Source organism: Elgaria multicarinata, chromosome 5 (genome assembly GCF_023053635.1).
Source record: "Elgaria multicarinata webbii isolate HBS135686 ecotype San Diego chromosome 5, rElgMul1.1.pri, whole genome shotgun sequence".
Taxonomy (NCBI): Eukaryota; Metazoa; Chordata; class Lepidosauria; order Squamata; family Anguidae; genus Elgaria; species Elgaria multicarinata.
The window spans coordinates 138,645,720-138,672,200 of NC_086175.1; the positions used below are offsets into that span (position 1 = coordinate 138,645,720).

The window sequence follows — 26,481 nt, forward strand, 5'->3', positions numbered from 1 at the left end:
GAGGTTGTGGGCTCTCCAACACTCGAGGCCTTCAAGAGGCGGCTGGACAACCATCTGTCAGGGATGCTTGAGCAGGGGGTTGGACTCAATGGCCTTATAAGCCCCTTCCAACTCTGCTATTCTATAATTCTATGATTCTATGATTTGCCACAGGAGAGCGGAGACTTCATAGAATCATGTTTTTAACTGCTGAGTTCAGCTGCTCTTCTCTGGGTCTTTCAACAGCAAAATGGTGTTTATATGGTTGCTGTGTTGTCTTAATTGCGGAAACGTTGTTTTTATCTTGCTGCCCTGGGATTGCCCTTTGATGTTGAGGCTGGATTTAATCGTGAGAAATAAAATAAAATAAAGCAGATGGGCGCTGACGAAAGCTCTTCTCTGCCCTTTTCCACAGGTCTCATTTTGGATCCTGCAAGGTTGAAGCCGCCAGAGGGATGAACTGAGCCCGAGGGCCCCCCCTTACCTGCCCTCCTCGCTGCCATGGCGGAAGGGGGGTCCCTGCCCATGGCGGAGTGGCTCCGAGCCCTGCACCTGGACCAGTACGTTGAGACCTTCGAGCGGAACGAGCTGTGGGGCATGTCGGATTGCCAGCACCTGACGGACGAGGCGCTGACCCGCCTGGGGGTCCTGCTGCCTGGCCACCGCAAGCGCATCCTCTCCGGGCTGCTGAAGGCCTCGGCGGAGGCTCTGCCCGCCCTGGAGGGCCCCAAATGCCCCCCGAGGAGGCCGGTCCCCATGAAACGCAACGTCTTTCGCACCAGCCCCGGCTCTGTGACTTCTCCTGCGGAGCAGGAGGCCCGAGGTGCCTCCGTGACACCGACGGGCAAGAAATCGCCTCCTTTCCGGGAGTCGGAGAGCCCCGCAGGCCTCCCCCTTGTGCCGCCCCCTATCCCTCCGAGGACCAGCTGCCACCCCCCAGTGAAGTTTTCGTCTCCTGCGCTCCCCGAACTTCCCCCAGCGCCTCCCTCGGGAGCGCCTCCCCGTTTGGGTTTTCTTTGCCCGCTGCTAGCTGGCGGCAGACGGAGTCCGAGTCCGGAGAAGACGGCGTTTCCCGGAGAGACGGAGAAGCCCACGCTGCCCCCTCTCCCTGCCAAGCGCTACCAGCTGGAGAGCAAGCCCCCCTCCTCAAGAGCCCCTCCGGTCCCCTGCCGGCCTCCAGTGTTGCCCCCCCGGCCCGGACCCCAGAGAGCCACGACCAGGTAAGCTGAACGCTGCGAAGTCGCCGGGGTCAAACGGGTTGCGAATTGACGGGGGCAGACGTAGTCGCGTCACCGTGTTCCTCACTTCTCCGAGCAGCGGGAAATTTCGTTTTGCGGGAAGCTGCCGCATCCTTCACACGGAACATCTTTTAACAGAAGCAAAGAGGGAACAGTAGCTCTTCTGGAAGCACCCTTAGCTGGAGATATTTCTTGAGCATTTTAAATGTGAGAAGCTCCGCCTCTCCAATCTGGTGCCCTCCAGGTGTGCTGGGCTACATGATCCATCATCCCCAGCTAGCATGGCATTCGGCATCTAGAGCGCATCAGAACTACAGCTTTTAAGCAGAGAGAGAGAGAAGGAGAGAGGTCACTGAGGACTAGCAGGCGTTTTGAGCTTCTGTAGTGTTTTGGCCCACTGGCACCGGCTGCCTGAATGCTTCAGAACCTAATTCAAGGTGCTGGTTTTGATCTATAGAGCCTGACCCCGTTCAGGATCGCAATACCTTACTGAGTGCCTCTCCCAGTGCGAACCTATCTGTACATTACGATCCACATCTGGGCCCCTCCTCCGAGGGCTTCCTCAGAGGGAGGTTCAGAGGATAGCAACAGGGGACAGGGCCTTCTCAGTGGTGGCTTCCTGACTGGGGGATGCTCTCCCCAGTGAGATCTGCCTGGTGCCAATGTTGTCATCTTTTGTTGCCAAGTTCAGACTTTCCGCTACTCCTAGGCATTTGATGGCATATGGCGTTTTTTTTTTTTAAAAAATCTATTTTTTATTGTTAATCGTTTTTAACTGTTTCAAAATTGTGTGTGTTAAAGGTTTTATATTATGCTTTATTACATTGTGAACTGGAGGGTTACGAGCCGAAACCAGTGTCTGGCCTCCCCTCCCATAAAACTCTGGGAATGAGCCAAAGCAATGGGCTATAAAAGCATTGTTTGGAATCACACATTTAGCTATTTATAGATTGAGGCCATGGCTAGACCAGGCCTATATCCCGGGATCATCCTGGGATCATCCCGGGATCAACCCTGTGCATCCAAACGACACACAGGGGATCCCAGGAACAGGCAGGGACGATTTCTCTATTTGCCTGGGATAATCTTTAGGTCTAGCTAAGGCCCGAGTCTCCTGCAACCACTTTTCTGAGACAGGAGGAGCAGGAGGGAGCATTGGCAGGTGTGTGTGTGTGTGTGTGTGTGTGTGTGTGTGTGTGAGAATCCTTGGCCTGTAGGAGATGTGGGGTGAAGCATTGTCTGAGGAGGCAGTTTGCCTGCTTGCCCCCTCTCCTATCCTTCTGCCTGCCTCGCCTCGGTTTTGGGGATTCGGCCCGAGGCGGTGCACAGCCCGAATCATAGAATCGTAGAGTTGGACGGGGCCTATAAGGCCATCAAGTCCAACCCCCTGCTCAATGCAGGATACAGGCCAAGGTATGCAAAACCGATCTATCAAATTTATTGCCAGAAGATGGGGGTAATATGTTCAGATTTGTTTTATTCTTTTCCATTCTATTTTATTCCCAATATTTAGAGATGGCTTTAAAGGGGATTTAGACAAATTCATGAAGGACGGGAAGTCCATCTGTTTCTATTAGTTATGGCAGCTTAATGTGCTCAGAGACAGCATATCTGTCAATGCCAGTTTCTAGGGAAAAGCAAGAGTAGGAGAGTGAGCTCGAGTGTGCAGGCCAGGGATTTAAAAACAGGGGGGTTGGTACCATCTAGAAGAATTAAATCAGGTAGCCCTTTTTATGTAGTCTATGATCCTATTAAAATGCTCACACGACTAGCACTCATCTTAATTGTGTAAAAAGAAACCCCAAAATACATAATACTCAAAAGCAATAAAGTTTGGGGCTGTTTGTTTCACACTTTTTGCTCAGTTAATACTCAAGAGGGCTCAAATTGACTGGAAAGGAACCATAGAATATATAGATAATTTTGAGAAGGATTCCCTATTCCGGCTGGACATCAGGAAAAACTTCTGAGCAGTACGACAATGGAACCAGTTCCCTAGGGAGGTTGTGGCCTCTCCCACACTAGAGGCCTTCAAGGCGCAGCTGGACAACCATCTGTCAGGGATGCTTGAAGGTGGATTCCTGCATGGAGCAGGGGGTTGGACTAGATGGCCTTATAGACCCTTTCCAACTCTGCTATTCTATGATTCTACTGAAAATATGTGGAACAGACATTGCAAAATCTGTAAATGATGCATCTTGCATTTTAGATTTCACATCTGGATAAAATCATTCATAGAAACTTATGTTTGGTCTGTTCTATTACTCATTACTCATCTGCTTGTTACTGATGGCTATTAATTTTAATATGGTCATAAGATTTTAATCCCTCGAGATGTTACCACCAGATTTTAAGACCCATAAGACTGTGCTCACAGATGAAAGGGGGGGGTGTCTGGGGACATGGGCGGGGATGTTTTGTTTTCTACACCAGAAATGTTGCCTCAAGTAAGATGATAGATCACAAATCTGTGTTGGATAGTAGGCTAACAATGCAATCCTATGGAAGTCTACTCATAAGTAAGTTCCATTGTGTTCCAGGACACTCCCAGGACAGTCAGTATAGGGTTGCAGCCTTCCTGGGGAAGAATTTGCAGTATAATATGCAGAAGACGGATCTCACATTGGCCACGGTGGGCAATATTACCCGTTAGTGAAATCTCAAAACCAAGATGTTTTTCCATGCACTATTTCCAGAGTCTGTATTACACCTTTTCAGAGAATGTTCCAGAATAGTATTCTTGTCCATTGTTTACTTTTTCTGATCAACGTGAGCCTTCTTATTTATTTATTTATTTATTCATTCATTACATTTACATCCTGCCTTTTTTCCTCCTAAGGCAGCGTACATAATCCTCCTCCTCTCCATTTTATCCTCACAACAACAACCCTGTGAGGTAGGCTGGGCTGAGAGTCTGTGACTGGCCCAAAGTCACCCAGTGGGCTTCCATGGCCGAGTGGGGACTAGAACCCGGATCCCCCGACTCCCAGTCCAGTGCTCTAACCACTGCACCACACTAGCCCTTGGGCCCATATCAAGCAAAAAAAGTATGGAAATATCCCTCCCCCCCACGTCACCTTTTAATGAGGTGAAAGCTATTCTTTACCCACGGCCATCATGGGCAGTCATTTGACCAGGGTCACAGGCTCTGAAAAAAGGCGGCCTCATTTACTGCCCAGCCCTTCGTGTCCTGCTTGTGAACTCGCAGGATGCTGAAAAAGAAGAATACAGCTGAGCGAGGCATCGTATAGCAGGGGTGTCCTGAAGCGTATTTCTAGGGCGATGCTGCCATCTAGTTTTGAAATCCGTCACCTGCATCCATTTGCCCAGAAGCCAGCGGGAAAATGAAAGGCAACAGAGAAAGGTAGAGCGTAGTTAAATTATGGAACTCACTACCACAAGATGTAGTGATGGCCGCCAATTTGGGTGGCTTTAAAAAGGGGTTGGATAAAGTCCTGGAGGCAAAGGCTATCAGTGGCTACTAGTGTGATGGTTATGTGCTATCTCCAGTATCTGAGGCAGTAAGCCTGTGTGCACCAGTTGCTGGGGAACATGGGCGGGAGGGTGCTGTTGCGCCATGTCCTGCTTGTTCATCCCTGGCCGATGGCTGGCTGGCCACTGTGTGAACCGAGTGCTGGACTAGATGGACCCTTGGTGTGACCCTGCAGGGCTCTTCTTATGTTCTTATGCACACAGTGGGCGCAAACTACCATATTTCTTCCATTCTAAGACACCATCAATTGTAAGACGCACACTAATTTCAGTACCACCAACAGAAAAAAAAGCTTTGATTCTAAGAAATAATAAACGCACCCGTGATTCTAAGATGCACCCCATTTTTAGAGATGTTTATATGGGGGAAAAAGTGCATCTTAGAATCGAAGAAAAACGGTATGTCCTTTTCCTGTGAAAGTGCCAGGGAAGGGATGGGGCCATGTGCAGGTACACAGGCGAACATGGGTGCCATGCGTTGTGGGCACAAAGGTCCCAAGTCCAGCCTCTGGAAAGATCCTTCTTTGACACTCCAGAGAGGTTGCTGCATGTTCAGAGGAGGGCAACCAGGATGATCAGGGGTCTGGAAACAAAGCCCTATGAGGAGAGACTGAAAGAACTGGGCATGTTTAGCCTGGAGAAGAGAAGATTGAGGGGAGACATGATAGCACTCTTCAAATACTTCAAAGGTTGTCACACAGAGGAGGGCCAGGATCTCTTCTCGATCCTTCCAGAGTGCAGGACACGGAATAACAGGCTCAAGTTAAAGGAAGCCAGATTCCGGCTGGACATCAGGAAAAACTTCCTGACTGTTAGAGCAGTACGACAATGGAATCTGTTACCTAGGGAGGTTGTGGGCTCTCCCACACTCGAGGCCTTCAAGAGGCATCTGGACAACCATCTTGAGCAGGGGGTTGGACTCGATGGCCTTGTAGGTCCCTTCCAACTCTGCTATTCTATGATTCTATGACAGCTGGCCTGAGAGCAAGTTCACTTTTCTTCTATGTTTGTTATTACAAGATACTGTGTCTGGTGTAGCTTCTCAAGCAAATATACTACAGAGGTTTCCATCGGACTGTACTGCAGCTGCTCATACCTCCCGGTTGAATTATGGCGATGTGTTCTTTCTCCATCGGCTGACTTCAGAAAGTGTTCAGACCCTTCGTTTGGTTCAATGTACAGAGGTTCCTGTTAATCATTATAAAATACAAGCAGTGAGGTTGGCGGAGCCTGGGCTCATGGAAATGCAATGCTGGCATGGTTTTAATCGCAGGGAGGCTGATGTCACCTGTTACCCCCCTTTAATGTCCTTGTTCCCACTTAGCATAAGTACAGTCCTTGAGGTTTGGTGGGGGATGGATTTTCCCAGCAGCAACGGATTGTTCCTTGTAATGCAAGACATTTTGGGGTGGTTTGGTCTGGAATGGGACCATTAAGGTTTACAAAAATCCATTTCCTTGGTAAACCCAGCAGGGAGAGGGTGAAAAGGGGGTGGTCCTGGGGGAAGGCGGGGGCACGGGGTGTAGGAAACCATGGAAGCTGATTTAGACTGCTTCCTAAGCGCCACATGGCCTCTCCCCTCCCCCACTCAGGAGCCCCCCGAAAAGCACGGCAGACAGAGCATGGAGGAGAGGAATCTTCCGTGCTGCAGATGATAGTTGTATGTCCCCACATTTGAGGACTTCCAAGTACTCAGGGCGCAATCCATAGGATTGTTTCCTAGATCACAGAAGGCATAGCATTTAAAACAGAAATAAAATAGCAACATAACACTATTACCAATATTAAATACCAATGCTAAAATTTCAACAACAGCCCTTAAAAAGTAGCATCTCTCTTTGTTAAAAACAAACAAAACCGTTCAGCTTTGGTACCCAAAATGTGATTTAGAGGCTGTTAGGCCCTTCCTGGGGAGGGTGTTTCACAGGCAGGGAGGGCAGCCCCCACAGAAAAGACCCCCGCTTTGGTTACTGCTAGAATTCTGAAGTCTGAGCCAGATGTGGGAAACCCACAGTCTGATAATAACATCTGGAGGCCTACAGGCCCTCAAGCTTTGATAGTAAGGAAAAGAATAAAGGGGAAGGGAAAATGGGACAACTCAAAAGCTAGCGAGAACTTTTATGCCACATATTTGTTGGCATGCAGTGGTATTGTTTCATAGAATCATAGAACCGTGGAATAGCAGAGTTGGAAGGGGGCCATCGAGTCCAACCCCCTGCTCAATACAGGAATCCACCCTAAAGCATCCCTGACAGAGGGTTGTCCAGCTGCCTCTTGAAGGCCTCTAGTGTGGAAGAGCCCACCACCTCCCTAGGTAACAGATTCCCTTGTCATACTGCTCTAACAGTCAGGAAGTTTTTCGTGATGTCCAGCTGGAATCTGGCTTACTTTAACTTGAGTCCGTTATTCCGTGTCCTGCACTCTGGGAGGATCGAGAAGAGATCCTGGCCCTCCTCTGTGTGACAACCTTTTAAGTATTTGAAGAGTGCTATCATGTCTCCCCTCAATCTTCTCTTCTCCAGGCTAAACCTGCCCAGTTCTTTCAGTCTCTCTTCATAGGGCTTTGTTTCCAGACCCCTGATCATCCTAGTTGCCCTCCTCTGAACACGCTCCAGCTTGTCTGCATCCTTGAAGTATGGCACCGAGAACTGGACGCAATACTCTAGATGAGGCCTAACCAGGGCCGAATAGTGGTGAACCAGGACCTCGCGCAATTTCTGTAATATCTTTGTTTATTACCTTTCCAGAGATTCTGCCAAAGGCTGTTTTGAAATGGAGATGAGCAAAAAGATGTAGGACATAATATGGAAGGAACAAAACATTGGAATGAAACAACTTTATTCAGGAGCTTTGGGCAAAAGACATTCTTTACAGACCCAAATTCAAGCCACAGACACACACCCCAACACACCCACACCCACCAACACCAACACCAACCAGGGGGAAGAGATCAAATGGGGCTACCTGGGCAGCAATTTTAGTATAGAATGTTCCTTTTGGGCTTCTGGCAGAGAAAGAGAGGGTGGGGGGATTTAAAGCCCCCCCTCCGCCACAACGTACCCGTTGGGATGGCCATCTTGCCCCACATGGTCCTGACATCCAGACAAAACCAAAATCCATTTAGGAGGGTCTGAGTTCTTCCTCTTTGCTACTTGCACAGTGTAGAACGCTTCATGCAGAATTTAAAATAAGAAATGAAAGAAAATAGGAATAAGCGGAAGCAAGGCTGTCTCCCTGCAGCGCTGTCTGTTTTGCTTTGTGAACTGTGAGTTACGTACAGTGTTCTTTCCTTTTTAAAAAGCGTTTTCAGGAGGCCGCTGTATTTGCCTTGCACGGAGTGCATCTCTGAGCTAGATTTTGTTTTGTGAACGTGGCAAAAGGCAGCAATACCGCTATATCTCCGCTGCTATTTGTTTTCCTATGATGTGTGGCCACACAGTTGCACTGTCGCCACTGAAAAAGGAAGGAGCATCGCGCAGTTTCGATTTAAGAACCCTTCTTAGTGCTTTAAGACCACTGCGCTTCTGTTGCTGCCGGTTTTACTTTGCTTTTATGTGCCGGATTGGTGTTTTTCCCTTCATTTTTTGCTGCTCGTTTTATCTTGGTTTTGTTATGTGCTGTTTTTATTCACTGTTTTGTTGTTTGTATTTCATGTTTTAGTATATTATACACGGCTCAAAGAACTGCCCAGAGAGCTTCAGCTATGGAGTGGTATATAAATGCAATAAATAATAATAACAACAACAACAACAACAACAACAACAACGTGTTATTGGGTATTTTAAAAGTACAATCAACAATACACAGCCATAGAAAATAACTCAAAAGTATCAGCATTTGTATGTCCCTAGTTATCTTGGCCCCTCTCAGTCTTCCTTCGCATTTTATTTCTGCTCTCAAAATTTAGTTTGTAAGTGCCTAGGGGCAGGGACCTGCCTCTTTTGGTTTAGCTACTCTACTCAAGGAGGCAAGGAGGCAACTTCCTGACTGTTAGAGTAGTACGACAATGGAGCCAATGACCTAGGGAGGTTGTGGGCTCTCCCACACTAGGGGCCTTCAAGAGGCAGCTGAACAACCACCTGTCAGGGATGCTTTAGGGTGGATTCCTGCATTGAGCAGGGGGTTGGACTCGATGGCCTTGTAGGCCCCTTCCAACTCTGCTATTCTATGATTCTAAGTGCCGTGGCAAATAAATGCTCTCACCGTCACCAAAGGGGAAATTGGGCCCTCTCACCACTTGGCGACGGAGGAAACACAAATATTTGCATAGCTGTTTAAAATCTGGACGCTGAACCCGAGAAAGTTTCTGATCGCAGTCCTGTTCTTTGTGAGCCCTGCAGAATATCCCTTGGAGGTTGGACCCTTTAGAAACTCTAGGGGCTGTGCAACCCTCCCCAAAACGTAACAAAACACAAGGTATTTTTTTATGGGGGGGGGGGAGTCTGAGCCCTGGTGGATTCTGGGTGTTTTGCTCTTTTGCTGTTCTCGTCTGTCTCTGGGTGTTCTTTCTTTTTTTAAAAGCACTGTTAGGTCTGGGTTTTTTTTATTTCAGGAAGCCCTGATCAGGAAGTGCTTTGCAAGAGAGCACTCAGCCCCCGGGCTTGCTGTGCAACTTGTGGTGGTGTCCTTCGGGCATCCAGGGCAGCTGGCCCCCTTTCTCCTCCCACTCCCAGTTTTTTCGTTTTTTCGGCGTTGTCCTGGAGGAGGCACCGAGAGAAGGAGACGGGGGCGGGGGCGGGGGGGGCGCTTCCTGAAAGGGGACCTTGAGACAAAGAGGTGTGCTGTGCGCCGTGCCTTTTCCCTCCTGCCCTGTTGGCATTTTGGAGCCACGTTGCCTGTGATGCGATTGCTGCTGCCCCGGCTTCCCCCAGGTAATTGACGAAATCCTCCCGAGTTCTTGAAAAATGTGGGTTTGAAAGGGTCTCTTTTTGGCATGAGCTGCAGCCATGGTGCAGAAAATCGCACTTTTGCTTTGTCCGTGTAGTGGATCCTCTCGGACGGCTTGGCTGCCGTCCTGCTCCGTCTTAAACTCTTAATCTTGCCTCGGGTGAAAGGAAAGGCTTTGAGAAGCGGTTTTGCTACCTTTTGGAAATGTATTTGGGACTTTGGAGGGTGTTGTGTCATGGGCACGGGGAGTATCGTTCAAGATTTGTGTTGGTATTCATATTTGTTGGTATTGAACCTGCTATCCCAATATGGATGTCATCGGATTTTGGTGAAAAATGATTAAAAACAACAAGAGCTCTTGCTTCCTTCCACTTCGAGGGTTTTGCCCACCCAGGTCTGAAACCGCCTCTGGGATTTATATGCTTTCATGAGGCTTTGTGAAGAGTCGGTTCCACGGAGCAGTGAAGTCTCAGAGCTGAGAAGTCAGGGTTGCCCTTTTCGGAATGACCGATTTCTAAGTGGCAGAATTTTGTACACTTCTATCATGTCTCCCCTTAGTCTCCATTTTTCCAAGCTAAACAATCCCAGTTGATGTAACCTTCCCTCATAGGGGAGATGCTCCAGCCCCTTAATCACTTTAGTTGCCCTTTTCTGCACTTTTTCCAACTCTATAATATCTTTTTTTAGGTGTGGTGTCCAGAACTGTACACAGTATTCTAAGTGTGGTCGCACCACAGATTTGTATAAGGGCAGTCTGATACTGGCCGTTTTATTCTCAATTCCTTTTCTTATAATGCCTAACATGGAGTCTGCCTTCTTGACAGCGGCCGCACACTGGGTGGACATTTTCATTGAGCTGTCCACCACAATCCCAAGGTCTCTTTCTTGTTTGGTCACCACCAGCTCAGATCCCATTAGGTTATACTTGAAGTTGTTGTTTTTTGCCCCAACATGCATCACCTTACACTTGCTTACATTGAACTGCACCTGCCATTTGGATGCCCACTCTCCCAGCTTGGAGCGATCCCTTTGGAGCTCTTCATAATCCCTTTGTGTTTTAACAACCTTAAATAATTTGGTGTCGTCAGCAAACTTCGCCACTTCACTGCTCACTCCTAATTCCAGATCATTTCATGAACAAATTGAAAAGAATTGGTCCCAATACCGATCTCTGCGGGACCCCACTATTTACTTCACTTCAGTGGGAGAATTTGCCATTTATTCCTACTCTCTGCTTTCTGTTCTCTAACCAGTTACTGATCCATAAGAGGACCTCTCCTCTTATTCCATGACTGCTAAGTTTGCTCAGGAGTCTTTGGTGGGGGACTTTATCAAAAGCCTTTTGGAAATCCAAGTAAACAGTGTCCACTGGATCTCCCCTGTCTACATGTTTGTTGACACTTTCAAAGAATTCTAGAAGATTAGTGAGACAGGACTTGCCTTTGTGGAAGCCTTGTTGATTCTTCTTCAGCAGGACCTGCCCTTCTATACTAATTTTGTCTTTAATAATGGTTTCAACCAATTTACCTGGAACAGATGTCAAACTAACTGGCCTGTAATTTCCTGGATCCCCCCTGGATCCCTTTTTGAAAATTGGTGTTACATTGGCCATCTTCCAGTCATCTTGTACAGAGGCTGAGCTTAGGGACACACCTATTTTTGTGAGGAGGTCTGCAATTTCATATTTGAGTTCTTTGAGAACTCTAGGATGGATGCCATCTGAGCCTGGTGATTTATTTGCTTTCTATTTGTCAATAAGGTTGACAAATAACCTTTTTTATGTTTAGCACCAGCAGTCTGGTTCCATTTTGTTTTAAGTGCAGCCTGTCCCTCTTGTACAGGCCCGACTTGTCCCAAAATGTTCCCCAGTGCCTAACAAATCTGAACCCCTCCTCTCTGCACCATCGTCTCATCCACGCATTGAGACTTCTCAGCTGCGCCTGCCTAGCTGGCCCTGCACATGGAACTGGTAGCATTTCAGAGAAAGCTACCTTGGTGGTCCTGGATTTCAACCTCCTGCCTAGCAACCTAAATTTGGCTTCCAGGACCTCACGACTACATTTCCCGATCTAGAGGGAGCCAGTTTGGGGAAGTCTGCATTCCTTAATTTTAGCAAGTCAGAGGCTGTGCATGATATGCTGACAACCACACATCTGTTTCAGCAGAATTCAACTTCTCTTCCGTCTTCTGTTTTGCTGCTGCTACTTCTGAGTTCATTTCACATTGAGACATCGATGTATTCCAGCGACATCGACATGTTCTTTCCCCCACTTTCTAAGGAAAATCTCTTGAAAATCATTAATCACAACTTGCCTAATATTGCATCTGCAGTTGGCATCTGCTCATTATTACTAATGAACTTTTCCCATGAAAAGAAATAAAGCACTGGGAAATTTTCTGCCCCGCATCACTGATGTAGCTGCTAGATATTTCCACGTCAAAAAATAATGGCTCTCGTTTGTGTATATCTCCGAAAATAATATGGGCTAGGAACTTTGTCGTTTTGTGGAAAGGCATGGCATCTCAGGAGACCAAAGAAGATGTGGTTTAGTGCTTATATCAGCCAGAAGCTTTCCTTTACGCAAAGAAATTGGGATCTTTGATGTGCAAGAGCTAGCCAGATAGCAGCGGATATTTTACTTTAAACACAGACACCCCCGTCCCCATTATTAAGAATCTGGCTAGCAGTGTTCCCCTACACTTGACAGTGCAGAAAGCTGCCTAGAGAGTGATGCACCCTGTTCCAAAGAAGCTGTTTTGGGTTCATGCCTCCTTCATCCAAGACCCTGATGACCGGACTGCATAGAAATCACAAACGAGATCCGAGCTCTTTCTTACTCTTGCTGTTGTTGGGAGACAAGGGAAGCCCTTGTTCCGCACTGCAGGCGGATGCTGCCTTTTGGAAGAGGAGAACTGCTCCCGGCTGCTGCCCGCCCCCCCGCCCCCCGGGACCCCCGCCAGCTTGTGGTCTGCGTTGACCCGTCTGTCTCCCTTGCCCTCATCAGAGTCTATATTTAGGGCTCACTCAGACAGCTATAATTTAGGTGGAGAGGGCAAATCTTTTCAATATACATTCAGGAACAATGGAGACCATAGTCTGGCTAACTGCCCCAACACGTGTTTGTAGAGTCAAAAGAGTTGCAAAGTTTAATACACACTTCTTTGCGTCTTTGGATAGATGCATTTATTTAGTAGTATTTATAAACCCTCTTTGAATGTTTTTTACTAAGCATGTTCCTGGCTGCCACCTCCTCCCTATTAGACAGATTCATGGGGAAGAAAGCTATCAATGGCTACTACTAGTCATGATGGCTATAGACTATTACCTTCAGTATCGGAAGCAGTATACCAGATGCATGGGAACATGGGTGGGAGGGGCCTATAATTGCACTCCTGACCTTCTGCGGGCTTCCCACAGGAAGATGGCAAGGCCATGGTGTGAACAGAACTCTGGACTCTACCCCCTTCCTTCCATTTATTTATTTATTTATTTATTACATTTCTATACCGCCCAATAGCTGAAGCTCTCTGGGCGGTTCCGTTGAATTGTGGTTTGGCCGTTCCTTTGCTGGAGTCCCGGCAGCAATGCGTCATGCCATGCATTAAATGCCTTACAAGGTTGGGATTCCCATGGGTGAGCTAGTGAGATCCAATATGAGCCAACAGTGTGATGTAGCTGCAAAAAAGGCAAATGCTATTTTGGGCTGCATTAGTAGAGGTATAGCTTCCAAATCATGCAATGTGCCGGTTCACCTCTATTCGGCATGGGCTAGGCCTCATCTTGAGTATTGCGTCCAGTTTTGAGCTCCACACTTCAAGAAAGATGCAGACAAGCTGGAGTGCATTCAGAGGAGGGCAACAAGGATGAACAGGGGTCTGGAAACAAAGCCCTATGAGGAGAAACTGAAAGAACTGGGCATGTTTAGCCTGGAGAAGAGAAGATTGAGGGGAGACATGTGAGCACTCTTCAAATACTTGAAAGGTTGTCACACAGAGGAGGGCCAGGATCTCTTCTCGATCCTCCCAGAGTGCAGGACACGGAATAACGGGCTCAAGTTACAGGAAGCCAGATTCTGGCTGGACATCAGGAAAAACTTCCTGACTGTTAGAGCAGTACGACAACGGAACCAATTACCTTGAATGCCTCCCACACTAGAGGCCTTCAAGAGGCAGCTGGACAACCATCTGTCGGGGATGCTTTAATGTAGAGTCCTGCATTGAGCAGGGGGTTGGACTCGATGGCCTTGTAGGCCCCTTCCAACTCTGCTAGTCTATGATTCTATGATTCTAAGCATTGCATGCTCTCTCACACTCACATCACCGTCTTTGTGATTATCATGGGTACTGTGCTTCATCCTTCGCATAGCCCCTCCTGGATTTTGTCTCTTAGTCTTATGCTGATTGGGGTGGGGGGATGCTCGGAGTTATTGTCCCACACATCTGGAGGGCACCAGGTTGGTGAAGGCTGTGCTATAGAATGACCAAACGTGGGGAATACTGCATGTGCATCTCCTGTACACATCTTCCTGTTCTTTAAGGCTTGACCCGAAGTCCCCCCCCCCCCCCGCCCCCAGTTCTCCCACTGAGTATCATCTGATGGAGGTTGACCTGAGACGGGGCTGCCCTGAATGTTAACAACAAGACTCTGGAACTCCCTGCTGGTTGATGTTCGGCCTCTAAACCCCCTTCATCACTGCTTCAGGCAAAGGCTGTTCTGTTTGTTTCTCAGATGCTTCGCTGATCTGAGTTCTTTTTTGTATTTTCTATTATGCTGGTCAGTATCTTGCAGTTATGGTTGTGTTTGCTATTGTTGTTGAATCTCCTGGCTGGTTTCTAAATGGTTATTTTAAAAAACTTTTAATGTTCTTAGAATCATAGAATAGCAGAGTTGGAAGAGGCCTACAAGGCCATCGAGTCCAACCCCCTGCTCAACATATTCTTGTTGGATATATTTTAATGGTTTGTAGATTTTTGGACCAAAAGTCTGGACAATATTCCTTGAGAGTGCAAGAAGGGGCCTGATGCTGAATCAGGCCAAAAGCCTTTCTGGCCCGGCCTTTTGTTCACAGAGTAGCCAACCAGGTGTGCCAATGGGAAGACCACAAGCAGGTCAGGCATGCATTGATGGCTGTCTCCTCCAGGAATTTATCCAACGCCCTTTTAAAGCCATCCAAATTGGTGGCCATCGCTACATCATGCGGTAGTTATCACAGGCGGTGTGAAGAAGTCCTTTACTTTGATCTAGAGCAGCCTTCCTCAACTTGGGGCGCTCCAGATGTGTTGGACTACAACTCTCAGAATGCCCCAGCCAGCTCTTGGCTGGGGCATTCTGGGAGTTGTAGTCCAACACATCTGGAGCGCCTCAGGTTGAGGAAGGCTGATCTAGAGGCCTTCAAGAGGCCGCTGGACAACCATCTGTCAGGGATGCTTTAGGGTGGATTTCTGCACTGAGCAAGGGGTTGGACTCGATGGCCTTGTAGGCCTCTTCCAACTCTGCTATTCTATGATTCTATGATCTGTCCTGAATTTGAGATGCACACATACAAACAAACACACACCCAGACACACATCCTTCTAATAACGGGCCTTTTGCAAGTATGTGTGCAAAGGGAAAGTTTGCCTGTTGCAAAGATGCCCGTGCACTAAAGTGGATGGCTTTTCCTTTGGAAGTCTGCAGAGAGGGCTTGGTCCCTCGTCGTCGGAGGTATGGTTTCTGCTGCAATCAATGTTATCCCCAAATCCATTGCTTCATATTTCCCCGGAGGGACAAGTGAAAGGCAACCCTGCTGCACTTACCCAGGAGAAAGTCAAGGGTCTGTTTGGGTATGGGGCGAACTTTGCCCCTGCTCATCCCAGTGATCTGTGAGAATCTCTTTGGGTAGGTGCGACCACCTTGTGTCTTCCTGACAGTTAGAGCAGTACGACAATGGAACCAGTTCCCTAGGGAAGTTGTGGGCTCTCCCACACTAGAGGCCTTCAAGAGGCAGCTGGACAACCATCTGTCATGGATGCTTTAGGGTGGATTCCTGCATTGAGCAGGGGGTTGGACTTGATGACCTTATAGGGCCCCTCCAACTCTACTATTCCATGATTCTATGATTCTATGAAGTGCTGGCTAGTTCTCTCATTGAATTTGATGACTCCACTCATCATGGAGTGATGATCTGCGCATGTCAATGGGTTGTGGCAGACTTATCTCCTCAGACAGAATGTCCATATTGGCCAAGGGTGCCTCAGGTGCACTGCTCCTCAGTGGTGTCAATCCACACATTCAGCTGTGAGTCAGGCATTCAGTGACCTACGGAGAATACATGCATGTGTGCACTGACCCATAGCTTTGGGCCTGACCACTGTGCGTTTCACCAGCATAATCCCCACTGAAATTATATGCAGATTTAAAAAAAAAACTATTTGAGTTCACATCGTGCATAGTTAAACCTTGGAACTCACTACCACAAGATGTAGTGATGGCTGCCAACTTGGATGGCTTTAAAAGGGCATTAGACAAATTCCTGGAGGAGAATAAGTTTATCAGTGGCTACTAGTCATGATGGCTATGAGCTTTTCTACATGAGGCTGTTCGTTCATTGCAGAATTAAAATCTGAGGAGCGTTTCCTTTCCTGCTTTTCCGCTATATAACCTCTAGGTGGCATAGCGGAATAGCAAAATGCACAAGAGGAAATCACGTTTTCTTTCACTTTCACAATTAAATGTCGCATTTCCCCTGCTCTAAATAAAACTCGCTGAAAGTGCTGGTTAAGCATGGAAGTGAAACAGGAAAGTCCCGTCTTCACCTAAAGAACCCTTGGACAGCTGTGAGTAGGGAATGACAAGCGCACAATAAATGCACGTGTAGAAAAGCCCCACCTCCAGAATCAAGGGCAGTGGGGAACATGGGCGAAAGGGTGCTGTTATGTCCTGCTTACAGGCTCCCCATTGGTGCATCTGGTTGGCCACTGTAGGCCCAGAATGCAGGACTAGCGAGGCCTTTGGCCTGACCTTATGGCCTTATTTGATTATAAGAATGGCTGTTCTGAATTAATTCAAGGTCTTGTATGCTACTGGCCGGCTGGATAACAAGGAAGCCTTGTGCTAGGGAATTCTTTGCCCCCTGCTTCCTGCTGTGGCCTCTGTCAAAAACCTTTTCTGAGGGACCCGTGGCTACAGTCTTGGAAGTGGCACCGGGGGGCTGCTAGAGGAGGGGGCGGGTCACCCCCGATCGGGTGCAAGGGCACTTTCTCCAAGCTCGGTCGCCTTCCTCAGGATGCCTGTGCTCAGAGTCCTGTGATGGTGGGAAGGGTTATTGAGGGCGATGGTTTCTCAGGAAAGCTTGTCTTCTTTCTGCTCTGCTTCTGCTTTCCCTTTTTCTCCATTCAGTTTTGAGCCCTGATGCATTTGTCCCGGGCAGGTTCTGGACTGAAAAAAAAAAGAAAAAGGAAATGCTTTCTCCACCACTGTGTAGGAGTCGCCTTCCCCAACCTGCTGCCCTCCAGGTGTGGGGCTGGATGGTGGAGAGAAGCAGCAGGGTGGGCTGCCTCTGAAGATGGGGGTGGTGTGGGGGACCGCCCTGAGGAATCCAATCCGTCAGGATGCTGGACTTACGAATGTGGGCTAGGGTGGGGAACTCATTCTGTTCACTGTTTAACGCAAATGTACCTCATTATTATTATTATTATTATTATTATTATTTATATAGCAGACTCAGTGTACATGGTGCTGTACAGAGTAAAACAATAAAATAGCGAGACACTGCCGCATAGGCTTACATTCTAATAGAATCATAATAAAGCAATAAGAAGGGGAAGAGAATGCACCAAACAGGCACAGGGGAGAGTAAAACTAACCGTATAAAAGTCAGATCAAAATCAAGTTCTAAAAGCTTTAGAAAAAAGAAAAGTTTTTAGCTGAGCTTTAAAAACTGCGATTGAACTTGTAGTTCGCAAATGTTCTGGAAGAGTGTTCCAGGCGTAAGAGGCAGCGGAAGAGAATGGACGAAGCTGAGCAGGGGAAGTAGAGACCCTTGGGCAGGTGAGAAACATGGCATCAGAGGAGCGAAGAGCACGAGCAGGGCAATAATGTGAGATGAGAGAGGAAAGGTAGGAAGGAGCTAGACAGTGAAAAGCTTTGTAGGTCAACAGGAGAAGTTTATATTGGATTCTGAGGTGAATTGGAAGCCAATGAAGAGATTTCAGAAGTGGAGTAACATGGTCAGAGCGGCGAGCCAAGAAGATGATCTTAGCAGCGGAGTGGTGAACAGAAACCAACGGACTGATGTGAGAAGAAGGAAGGCCAGTGAGAAGAAGGTTGCAGTGGTCCAACCGAGAAATAACCAATGCACGAACAAGAGTCTTGGCAGAAGAGACAGACAAAAATGGTCGAATCCTGGCAATATTATACAGGAAGAAACGACCGGATTTAGCTACTGCCTCAATATGAGGAATAAAGGAGAGCGAGGAATCAAATATAAAGCCAAGACTACGAGCTTCCTTGACCGGAGTAAGCGTGACATCGTTGACAGTAAGAGAGAATGAGAGATGAGGAGAAGGTTTAGGAGGAAAAACAAGCAATTCAGTCTTTGCCATATTAAGTTTCAAACGACGATGAAGCAACCCAGATGAGATATCTTTTGAACCGTTATACGCATCCTTTAAATTTTGTACTCTTCTAAAACTTGCGCCGGGCTTTTTCCAGTCAAAAAATGCATCTATTAGAGGAAATAATGCTTGAAGGTGCATGATATTAGGAAAACGGCTTGCAGCGCCTGGAAGTGGAAACTTCCAAATGCATTCAGTTCGTTGCCATCCAGCCGGACGTTCCGTGCCCGTTCCCCAGCATAGCGCTGCTTTTTTATTTATTTATTTATTTATTTATTACATTTTTATACCGCCCAATAGCCGAAACTCTCTGGGCGGTTCACAAAAATGAACTTTTAGCAGAAGCCTTTCGCTGGCCGCTCGTGATGGCGTTGCCAAGTTTCTCGCCAGAGTTCCCTGTGCCAGCAGGAGTGCCGTGGCTTGGATGTGCAGCCCGCCTCCCTCGTAGTACCTCCCTGAGCCAGGGTAGGAGGCAGCCCAGCCCTGGAGCAGAGAACAGAAGCATTGGCTCTTTGTTTTAGGTACGGATGGCTGAGGGCTGGTTTCTATAGAGACGGCTGCTAAGGAATGAGGTCGTCACAACCCAGAGAGAACTGAATCTCCGGGCTGGCCGCGTTTGCCAGGCACGGCGCTCTTGCGGTCGTCCCCTCCGACTGGCCCAGATGCTGAACCCTGAGCCATTGACACAAAGCACGTTGGAGAGCCAAGGATTGGAATCTAGGTCCCCCCTCCAACCCATAAATCCCATCAGGCTACAACAAGCGTGAAACTCTGGCCTTGAAGGTGACCCCGCGTCCTGGATCCCAGCCCCGCAGCCATTTGGAACGCCGCCGATCCGTGGGCCCGTTCCAGCGCGCACCCGCCTCCCGTGCCACTTTTGACCTTCTCTCTTTGCGTTCAGCTCGGTTCCGCGCTTCTAAATGGGGCTGGAGGGTGGAGCCATGCTCCCCCGTGTTGGGGCTTGTCTCCTTGTGTCAACTTTCGATACTCAGATATAGCAACAGGTTGTCTGACGCATTCCGTTCTTTCTCACGTTGTTTTGTTTTTGTAAGGGCTCTTTATGTTTTACGGGAATCTCTTGCACCTTTGAGACTTTGCAATCAATTCTTTTGTTTTTAGCCCTTCTTTGCAAGATGCTTTTGTGGGGTGTGTGGACTCAGCTCGAGTGCTGATGGGTTTCTACACCTTTTTTGCATTTGTCTGCTGTAGTTTTCCACAATTCGCCGCACTGCAGTGCCTGCTCACAGAGAACACTTCGCCCACTTTGGCTGCAGCAACAAAAAAACAGCCGGTTGTTAACTGGGCCAGGTTCTTAGAATCATAAAAAGGTAGAGTTGGAAGGGTCCTCTAAGGCCATCGAGACCAATGCCGGAATCCACCTTAAAGCATCCCTGACAGATATTTATTTATTACATTTATATACCACCCAATAGCTGAAGCTCTCTGGGCGGTTTCATAGAATCATAGAATAGCAGAGTTGGAAGGGACCTACAAGGCCATCGAGTCCAACCCCCTGCTCGATGCAGGAATCCACCTTAAAGCATCCCTGACGGATGGTTGTCCAGCTGCCTCTTGAAGGTCTCTAGTGTGGGAGAGCCCACAACCTCCCTAGGTAACTGATTCCATTGTGGTACTGCTCTAACGGTCAGGAAGTTTTTCCTGATGTCCAGCTGGAATCTGGCTTCCTTTAACTTGAGCCCGTTATTCCGTGTCCTGCATTCTGGGAGGATCGAGAAGAGATCCTGGCTCTCCTCTGTGTGACAACCTTTGAAGTATTTGAAGAGTGCTTCCAATCCCCTCCATCTTCTCTTCTCCAGGCTAAACATGCTCAAAAGTTAAAAACAGTTAAAAGTTAAAAACAGATGGCTGTCCAGCTGCCTCTTGAAGGCCTCTAGGGTGGGAGGGCCCACAACAAGGATCAGCATGGATCAGATGTTGGCACTTGGTTGAAACCATAATTTTTGGGGAGAGTAAGAAATGTCTTGGAAGGGGCTGGGAGTTGCCGGTTCTGCTGTTGGGCTTGATTTGGCCTTCAATGTTTCTGCAAATCCAGACATTTGTAGTTGTCGTGTTGCTCAGAACGCTCTTACTTTCAATGGGAGGTAAATGACGAAGCCTGCTAAGCAATCCACAAGCTTTTATTAAGCAATAAACGTCTATTTTGTGAACCGCCCAGAGAGCTCCGGCTATTGGGCGGTATAGAAATGTAATAAATAAATAAATAAATAAATAAATAAATAAATTCTACCTGAATAGAGCCTAACCTCTTGGAAATGTCCCCCTAGGCAAAACTATGCAAACTAAGCAAGACAATTGTCCTTTCAAGAAGAATAAGAAGCTACTTCTCAAACGCCCCTAACTTCACAGTGCCTGGTGCGGTGGCAGGTTCTGGCGTAATCTGTCCAACTTTCTCACACCCTCTTTTCACGCCGTGCGTTTCAGCTTCCGGCGGACCCTAGCATCAGCTAGTTTTTCGGGACGCTCGGCCCCGGAAGAAAAGTCACTTCTCACTGAGTATGTAGGATTTGGCCTTGAGGAGATAAGCTCTGGAGAGGTCTGACTCCTAGCTGGGGAATCGCCCGTGAGAGCTTCCTCCCCAACTGGTACAGGCTGGCTGGTGCCCGGCGCTGCGTTTTCTAGTTCTGAATCTGATTCTGATGGATCACCTGAAATACTTCTTCCAAAACAGAGGCAGTAGGTTTAGACATGACAGTAGTGAGTTTTCCAAAGTACATTTCCCAGCATAAGCTCAGGGGCACCTGCTACTTTCCCCATTCCCATTGGGAATCCCCAAGAAAAGTGTGCATCCAACATCTTCCCCCCCCCAAGAGATTTTCCTGGGGTGTGCACGAATCTCGGATTACTTGTTGCTAAATCAGTGACTGTGCAGTTTAATGCTGGGGTATTTTAGCGGCTCGGAGGCAGAGCTATAAATAAGGAAGTCCTTGATTCAAATCTCGTCATTGTCATGAACTCATAAGGTGGTCTTAGCCAATGCACTTTCTCCGCCCATCTGTAATCTCAAAATAATCTTATATAAAAATACAGTAGTGTAAAGCTTATTACTACAGATCTACCAGACTGATTTTGCTCATGTTTGTTTTAAACTGAAGCTTAAGCAGTGTACACATGCAGAAAATTTTGAAAGTTCAAAAATGTTTAAAGTTCAGGCTTTAATAGCAATTAATTTTCTCCACACCAAACAGGCAAGGCAACCATTAGTGGGATGACAGACAGCCCTGTTCAGCCAATCAGCATGACGTGAAGGTGGGACCCAGATGCAGCTACACAGTTAGGCTGTTGTTGCCAGTGGGGAGGTGGAAGGGGCGGAGCTGGCCAATCAGGGCACATGAAGGAGGAACCAGGGCTGTGATATATGCAAATTTCAGAGGGGGGGATTCACTATGCATGGGTCGTATTTGCATTATTCATGAGACTCTCTGGTGAAGGGACTGAGGGGCAAAAAGCGCCCTTGGTGACGAGTACAGAAACAATAATAATACTTTATTTATTTATTTACAATATTTATATACCGCTCCCCGTTCAAAATTTCTGAGCGGTGTACAAGATAAAATGAAATAAAAAACAGAATAAAACACTTTAAAATAGATTTTAAAAGAAGCAAAGTGAACCGTGGGTGGTCGTTAAGGAAAGGCTTCCTGGAACAATGATGTTTTAAGGAGGCGCCAGAAGGAACTCAAAGTTGGCGCCTGTCTGACCTCCAGTGGCAGGGAGTTCCATAGGAGGGGGCCACCACACTGAAGGCCCTTCCCTTAGTGGACTCCAATCGGAGGGTGGGTCTAGGTGGAACCACCTACATTACTTGCGTACATTACAGGGTTGTTGTATGAGAGAAAAAATGAGAATGAAGGAGGGAGGGAAGCCTTCTCAGACCCATAGAACCCCTTGACATGCCAATAACAACAGCAACAACAACAACAACTTATTTCTTACCCGCCTCTCCCTCTGGATCGAGGCAGGGAACAACACTGAATACAAAAACACTATAAAATACATAAAACTGATTAAAAACATATATATCTAATACATTATTAAAATAACAGTCAGACATCTTAAAATTCAACTGGGTAGGTCTATCAAGAGAGTTCCATTAGTGTTTCTAGATTCTATCTTCAGGATATATTGAGGCAGGAGACTTTTAAGGACTTATCTGTATTTTGAAATCAAATTTCCTGTTTAAAAGGGTGTGTGTGTGTGTTTGTAAGAATAGTTTTAGAAGTTCGGTTGTTGCTTTTGTTAATTAAAGTTGCTCTGTTCTTGTTTCTTTTGGGATTTCTTGTCGTGGGGTGTGGTAGTGGTGGTGGTGGTGGCATGAGCTGGAAAAGCAGGTTTCAGATAATCTAATAAGAAGAGAACCGGTTTTGGGTGTTTTTTTTGGTAGCCTGAGCTTTCTGTAGGTAACAGTCTGCTTGAGCAGGGGGTTGGACTCGTTGGCCTTGTAGGCCCCTTCCAACACTGCTGTTCTATGATTCTATGATTCTATGATGACCTGTACAAGGTAATTTGGGAGAAGTAATTAAACAATTGCAGCGTACATGCACACGCAGAAACACGCACACACCGGTTGAATCGGCCGTATAAGCGGGTCCATTGTGGCTCTAAAAGCAAGTGATGAGGAAAGGGACTGAAAGAACTGGGCGTGTTTAGCCCGGAGAAGAGAAGATTGAGGGGAGACGTGATAGCACTCTTCAAATACTTAAAAGGTTGTCCCACAGAGGAGGGCCAGGATCTCTTCTCGATCCTCCCAGAGTGCAGGACACGGAATAACGGGCTCAAGTTAAAGGAAGCCAGATTCCAGCTGGACATCGGGAAAAACTTCCTGACGGTTAGAGCAGTACGACAATGGAACCAGTGACCTAGGGAGGTTGTGGGCTCTCCCACCCTAGAGGCCTTCAAGAGGCAGCTGGACAACCATCTGTCAGTGATGCTGTAGGGTGGATTCCTGCACTGAGCAGGGGGTTGGACTTGATGGCCTTGTAGGCCCCTTCCAACTCTGCTATTCTATGATTCTATGATTCTATAATTTCTTCTGCACATCGGAATTGCAAAGTGATGCTACAGGTCGGCAAACCTCCCAAAGTTCCCCTTGGATTAACTCACAAGAAGCAGCTTTATATCAAATGGGAAAACATACCTCAGAGTTCCCCCCCCCAATCACTTTGCTCCCAGGCCCCCCCTCCCCTGCCGTGTCCTGAGCGTAAGCAAATCACTGCCTATTTCTTGCACAGTTTTCTGAGGGTGGCAGGAAGCAAGAGGGAAGTGACTATGAACGAGGAAGCCAAACTTTGCTCTGTTTTCTGGTTGCACCGAAACCGACAAAGAAGGCAGAACTTGCGTTGTGGGTGATCTTTATCGGTGGTGGCGGTGGTGGGTGCCAGCAGGACACCATTCAGGGGATGGGTGCTTGGTCTTGGTGCTGTTCTTCTCAAGCTGGAGCGTGTTCAGAGGAGGGCAACCAAGGTTGATCAGGGGCCTGGAAACAAAGCCCTATGTGGAGAGACTGAAAGAACTGGGCAGGTTTAGCCTGGAGAAGAGAAGACTGAGGGGAGACATGAGAGCACTCTTCAAATACTTGAAACGTCACACAGAGGAGGGCCAGGATCTCTTCTCGATTCTCCCAGAGTGCAGGACATGGAATAACGGGCTCAAGTTACAGGAAGCCAGATTCCAGCTGGACATTAGGAAAAACTTCCTGACTGTTAGAGCAGTATGACAATGGAATCAGTTACCTAGGGAGGTTGTGGGCTCTCCCACACTAGAGGCATTCAAGAGGTAGCTGGACAACCGTCTGTCAGGGATGCTTTAGGGTGGATTCCTGGATTGAGCAGGGGGTTGGACTCAGTGGCCTGGTAGGCCCTTTCCAACTCTGCTATTCTGTGATTCTTGGCTCAATGTCTTCTCCCTCTAAATTGTTACCTTCGCTCCAATCCTAGAAAGATCAGCTTTAATGAGACTTAGGATGTGCCGATATCAGAAGCTTAAACTGCTCTAAGCCCTCCCAAGAACTGCTGTACTCTGAGGAACACCGAGGAGGAAGCAGAGCATTTTCAGTACATATGTTTTTTTGTGAATCGCCCAGAGAGCTTCGGCTATGGGGCGGTATATAAATTAAATAAATAAATAAATAAGAAACACCCTGCTGGATCATCTCCAAGGTCTATCTTGTCCAGCATCCTTTAAAATCTATTTTAAAGTGTTTTATTCCGTTTTTATTTTACTTTATCTTGTACACCGCTCCAAAATTTTCAATGGGGAGCAGTATATAAAAATAAAATAAAATAAATCCTGTTTCCAACTGTGGACAGCCAGATAGGTCTGGGAATCCTGGAAGCAGGACAGGTCGATAGATTATCCCTGTCATTAGAGCAGCTGGTGATTTAGAGGAATGCTGCACCTTGACATAGAATCATAGAATCTCAAACTGCAATCCTGCCCCCTCAACTTCTGCTTCACTTTTTCTAGGGGGGGGGGGGGGTCATAGACCTGCTTTTGGGAGAAGACTGAGGCAAAGTAGGAATTGAGCACTTCAGCCTTTTCTTTGTCGTCTGTTATCAATTTGCCATCCTCATTAAGCAGTTGAACCACCATTTCTTTCCTCTGTCTTTTACTACTCACGTATCTGAAGAAAGCCTTTTTATTGCTTTTTGCATCCCTCGCTAATCTCAGCTCATTCACAGCTTTAGCCTTCCTGACGCCATTTCGGCACTTCTGCGCCACTTGTCTGTACTCTTCTTTTGTAGCCTGGCCTTCCTTCCACTTCCTATATGTATCCCTTTTTGTTTTCAGTTCATCAATAAGCTTTTTGTGGAGCCACATTGGTTTCCTCTGTTGTCTTCGATCTTTTCTCCTTGTTGGAATTGTTTGTAACTGTGCCTTTAAAATTTCATTTTTTAGATACTCCCACCCATCCTGCACTCCTTTTCTCTTTAGGCTCCCTTGCCACGGGACCTTACTTATTATAGTTCTGAGTTTATTAAAATCAGCTTTCCTAAAATCCAGAGTACGTGTATGGCTACGCTCGACTTTTGTCTCCTTCGTAATCAAGAATTCAAGTATGACGTGGTCACTTTCCCCCAGAGTTCCCGTAACTGCCACTTTATCCACTAAGTCATCCCTATTGGTCAATATCAAGTCAAGGATTGCCGATCCTCTAGTTCCGTCCTCCACTTTCTGTAGGAGAAAGTTATCACCCACACATGTCAGGAATTTCTTGGAAGGGCCGCTTTTGGCAGTATTTGTCTCCCAACAGATATCAGGGTAATTGAAGTCCCCCATCACTACTACATCACACTTCCTTGAAACACTGGCAATTTGTTTCTCAAAAGTTTCGTCCTCGTCTTCTCCTTGATTGGGTGGTCGGTAGTAGACTCCGATTATCATGTTCTTTTTATTCCTTGCCCCATTTATTTTAATCCAGATGCTCTCGATGGGGCTCCCAGTCTGATCCGCCTGTATTTCTGTGCAGGGATAGGTATTTTTAACATATAGTGCAACTCCACCTCCCTTTCTATTTCTTCTGTTCTTTTTGAACAAGTTATATCCTTCAATTGCTATATTCCAGTCATGGGAGTCATCCCACCAAGTTTCAGTTATACCTATCAAGTCGTATTTGCCTTCATGTAATAAGAGTTCAAGTTCATTCTGTTTGTTTCCCATGCTCTGGGCATTAGTATATAGACATCGAAGACCATGTGTTTTATAGTCTGGCTTTGTTCCTACCTTGTTGCAGACACTATTTTGGGACACTGTTGGAGCTGTTCTCTGTACTGTGATGCCTTGGCCTTCATCCCTTATTGCCTCGAGGTTTATGTCTCCTGCCCCCGTAAGATTTAGTTTACGGGGATGAAGGCCAAGGCAACAAGGGATGAAGGATGAACCCTTTTTTTTTTTTAATGCAGCTGGTTTTATATTGCCTTTTTAACTTTTTTATGTTTTGAGTTTGTGCTTGTTCATTTTATGGTTTCTGGTTGTGCACTTCCCAGAGAGCTTTGGCTGATAGGCAGTATAAAAATGTAATAAATGAATAAATTAGGGTGACCCTATGAAAAGGAGAACAGGGTTCCTGTATCTTTAATAGTTGTATTGAAAAAGGAAATTTCAGCAGTTGTCATTTGTATAAATGGAGAACCTGGTGAAATTCCCTCTTCATCGCAACAGTTAAAGCTGCAGGAGCTGTACTAGAATGACCAGATTTAAAAGAGGGCAGCTTTAACTGGTGTGATGAAGAGGAAATTTCACCAGGTTCTCCATTTATACAAATGACAACTGC

The 26,481-nt window shown here is 47.0% G+C and overlaps 1 protein-coding gene across 2 annotated transcripts in view; it reads left to right on the forward strand.

Annotated features, from left to right (window-relative positions):
- The first annotated feature begins 458 nt into the window (after window positions 1-458).
- ARAP1 (ArfGAP with RhoGAP domain, ankyrin repeat and PH domain 1) overlaps window positions 459-26,481 on the forward strand; it is a 111,375-nt gene continuing 85,352 nt past the window's right edge. Inside the window, exon 1 of one of the 2 annotated variants that reach the window (XM_063127356.1) lies at window positions 459-1,199. In XM_063127356.1, coding sequence (XP_062983426.1) covers window positions 481-1,199 — 719 coding nt within the window. In that variant the 5' untranslated portion in view covers window positions 459-480. Of the gene's footprint in view, window positions 1,200-9,476; window positions 9,581-26,481 lie in introns of those variants that run through there. The other variant, XM_063127357.1, reaches the window with a different exon arrangement.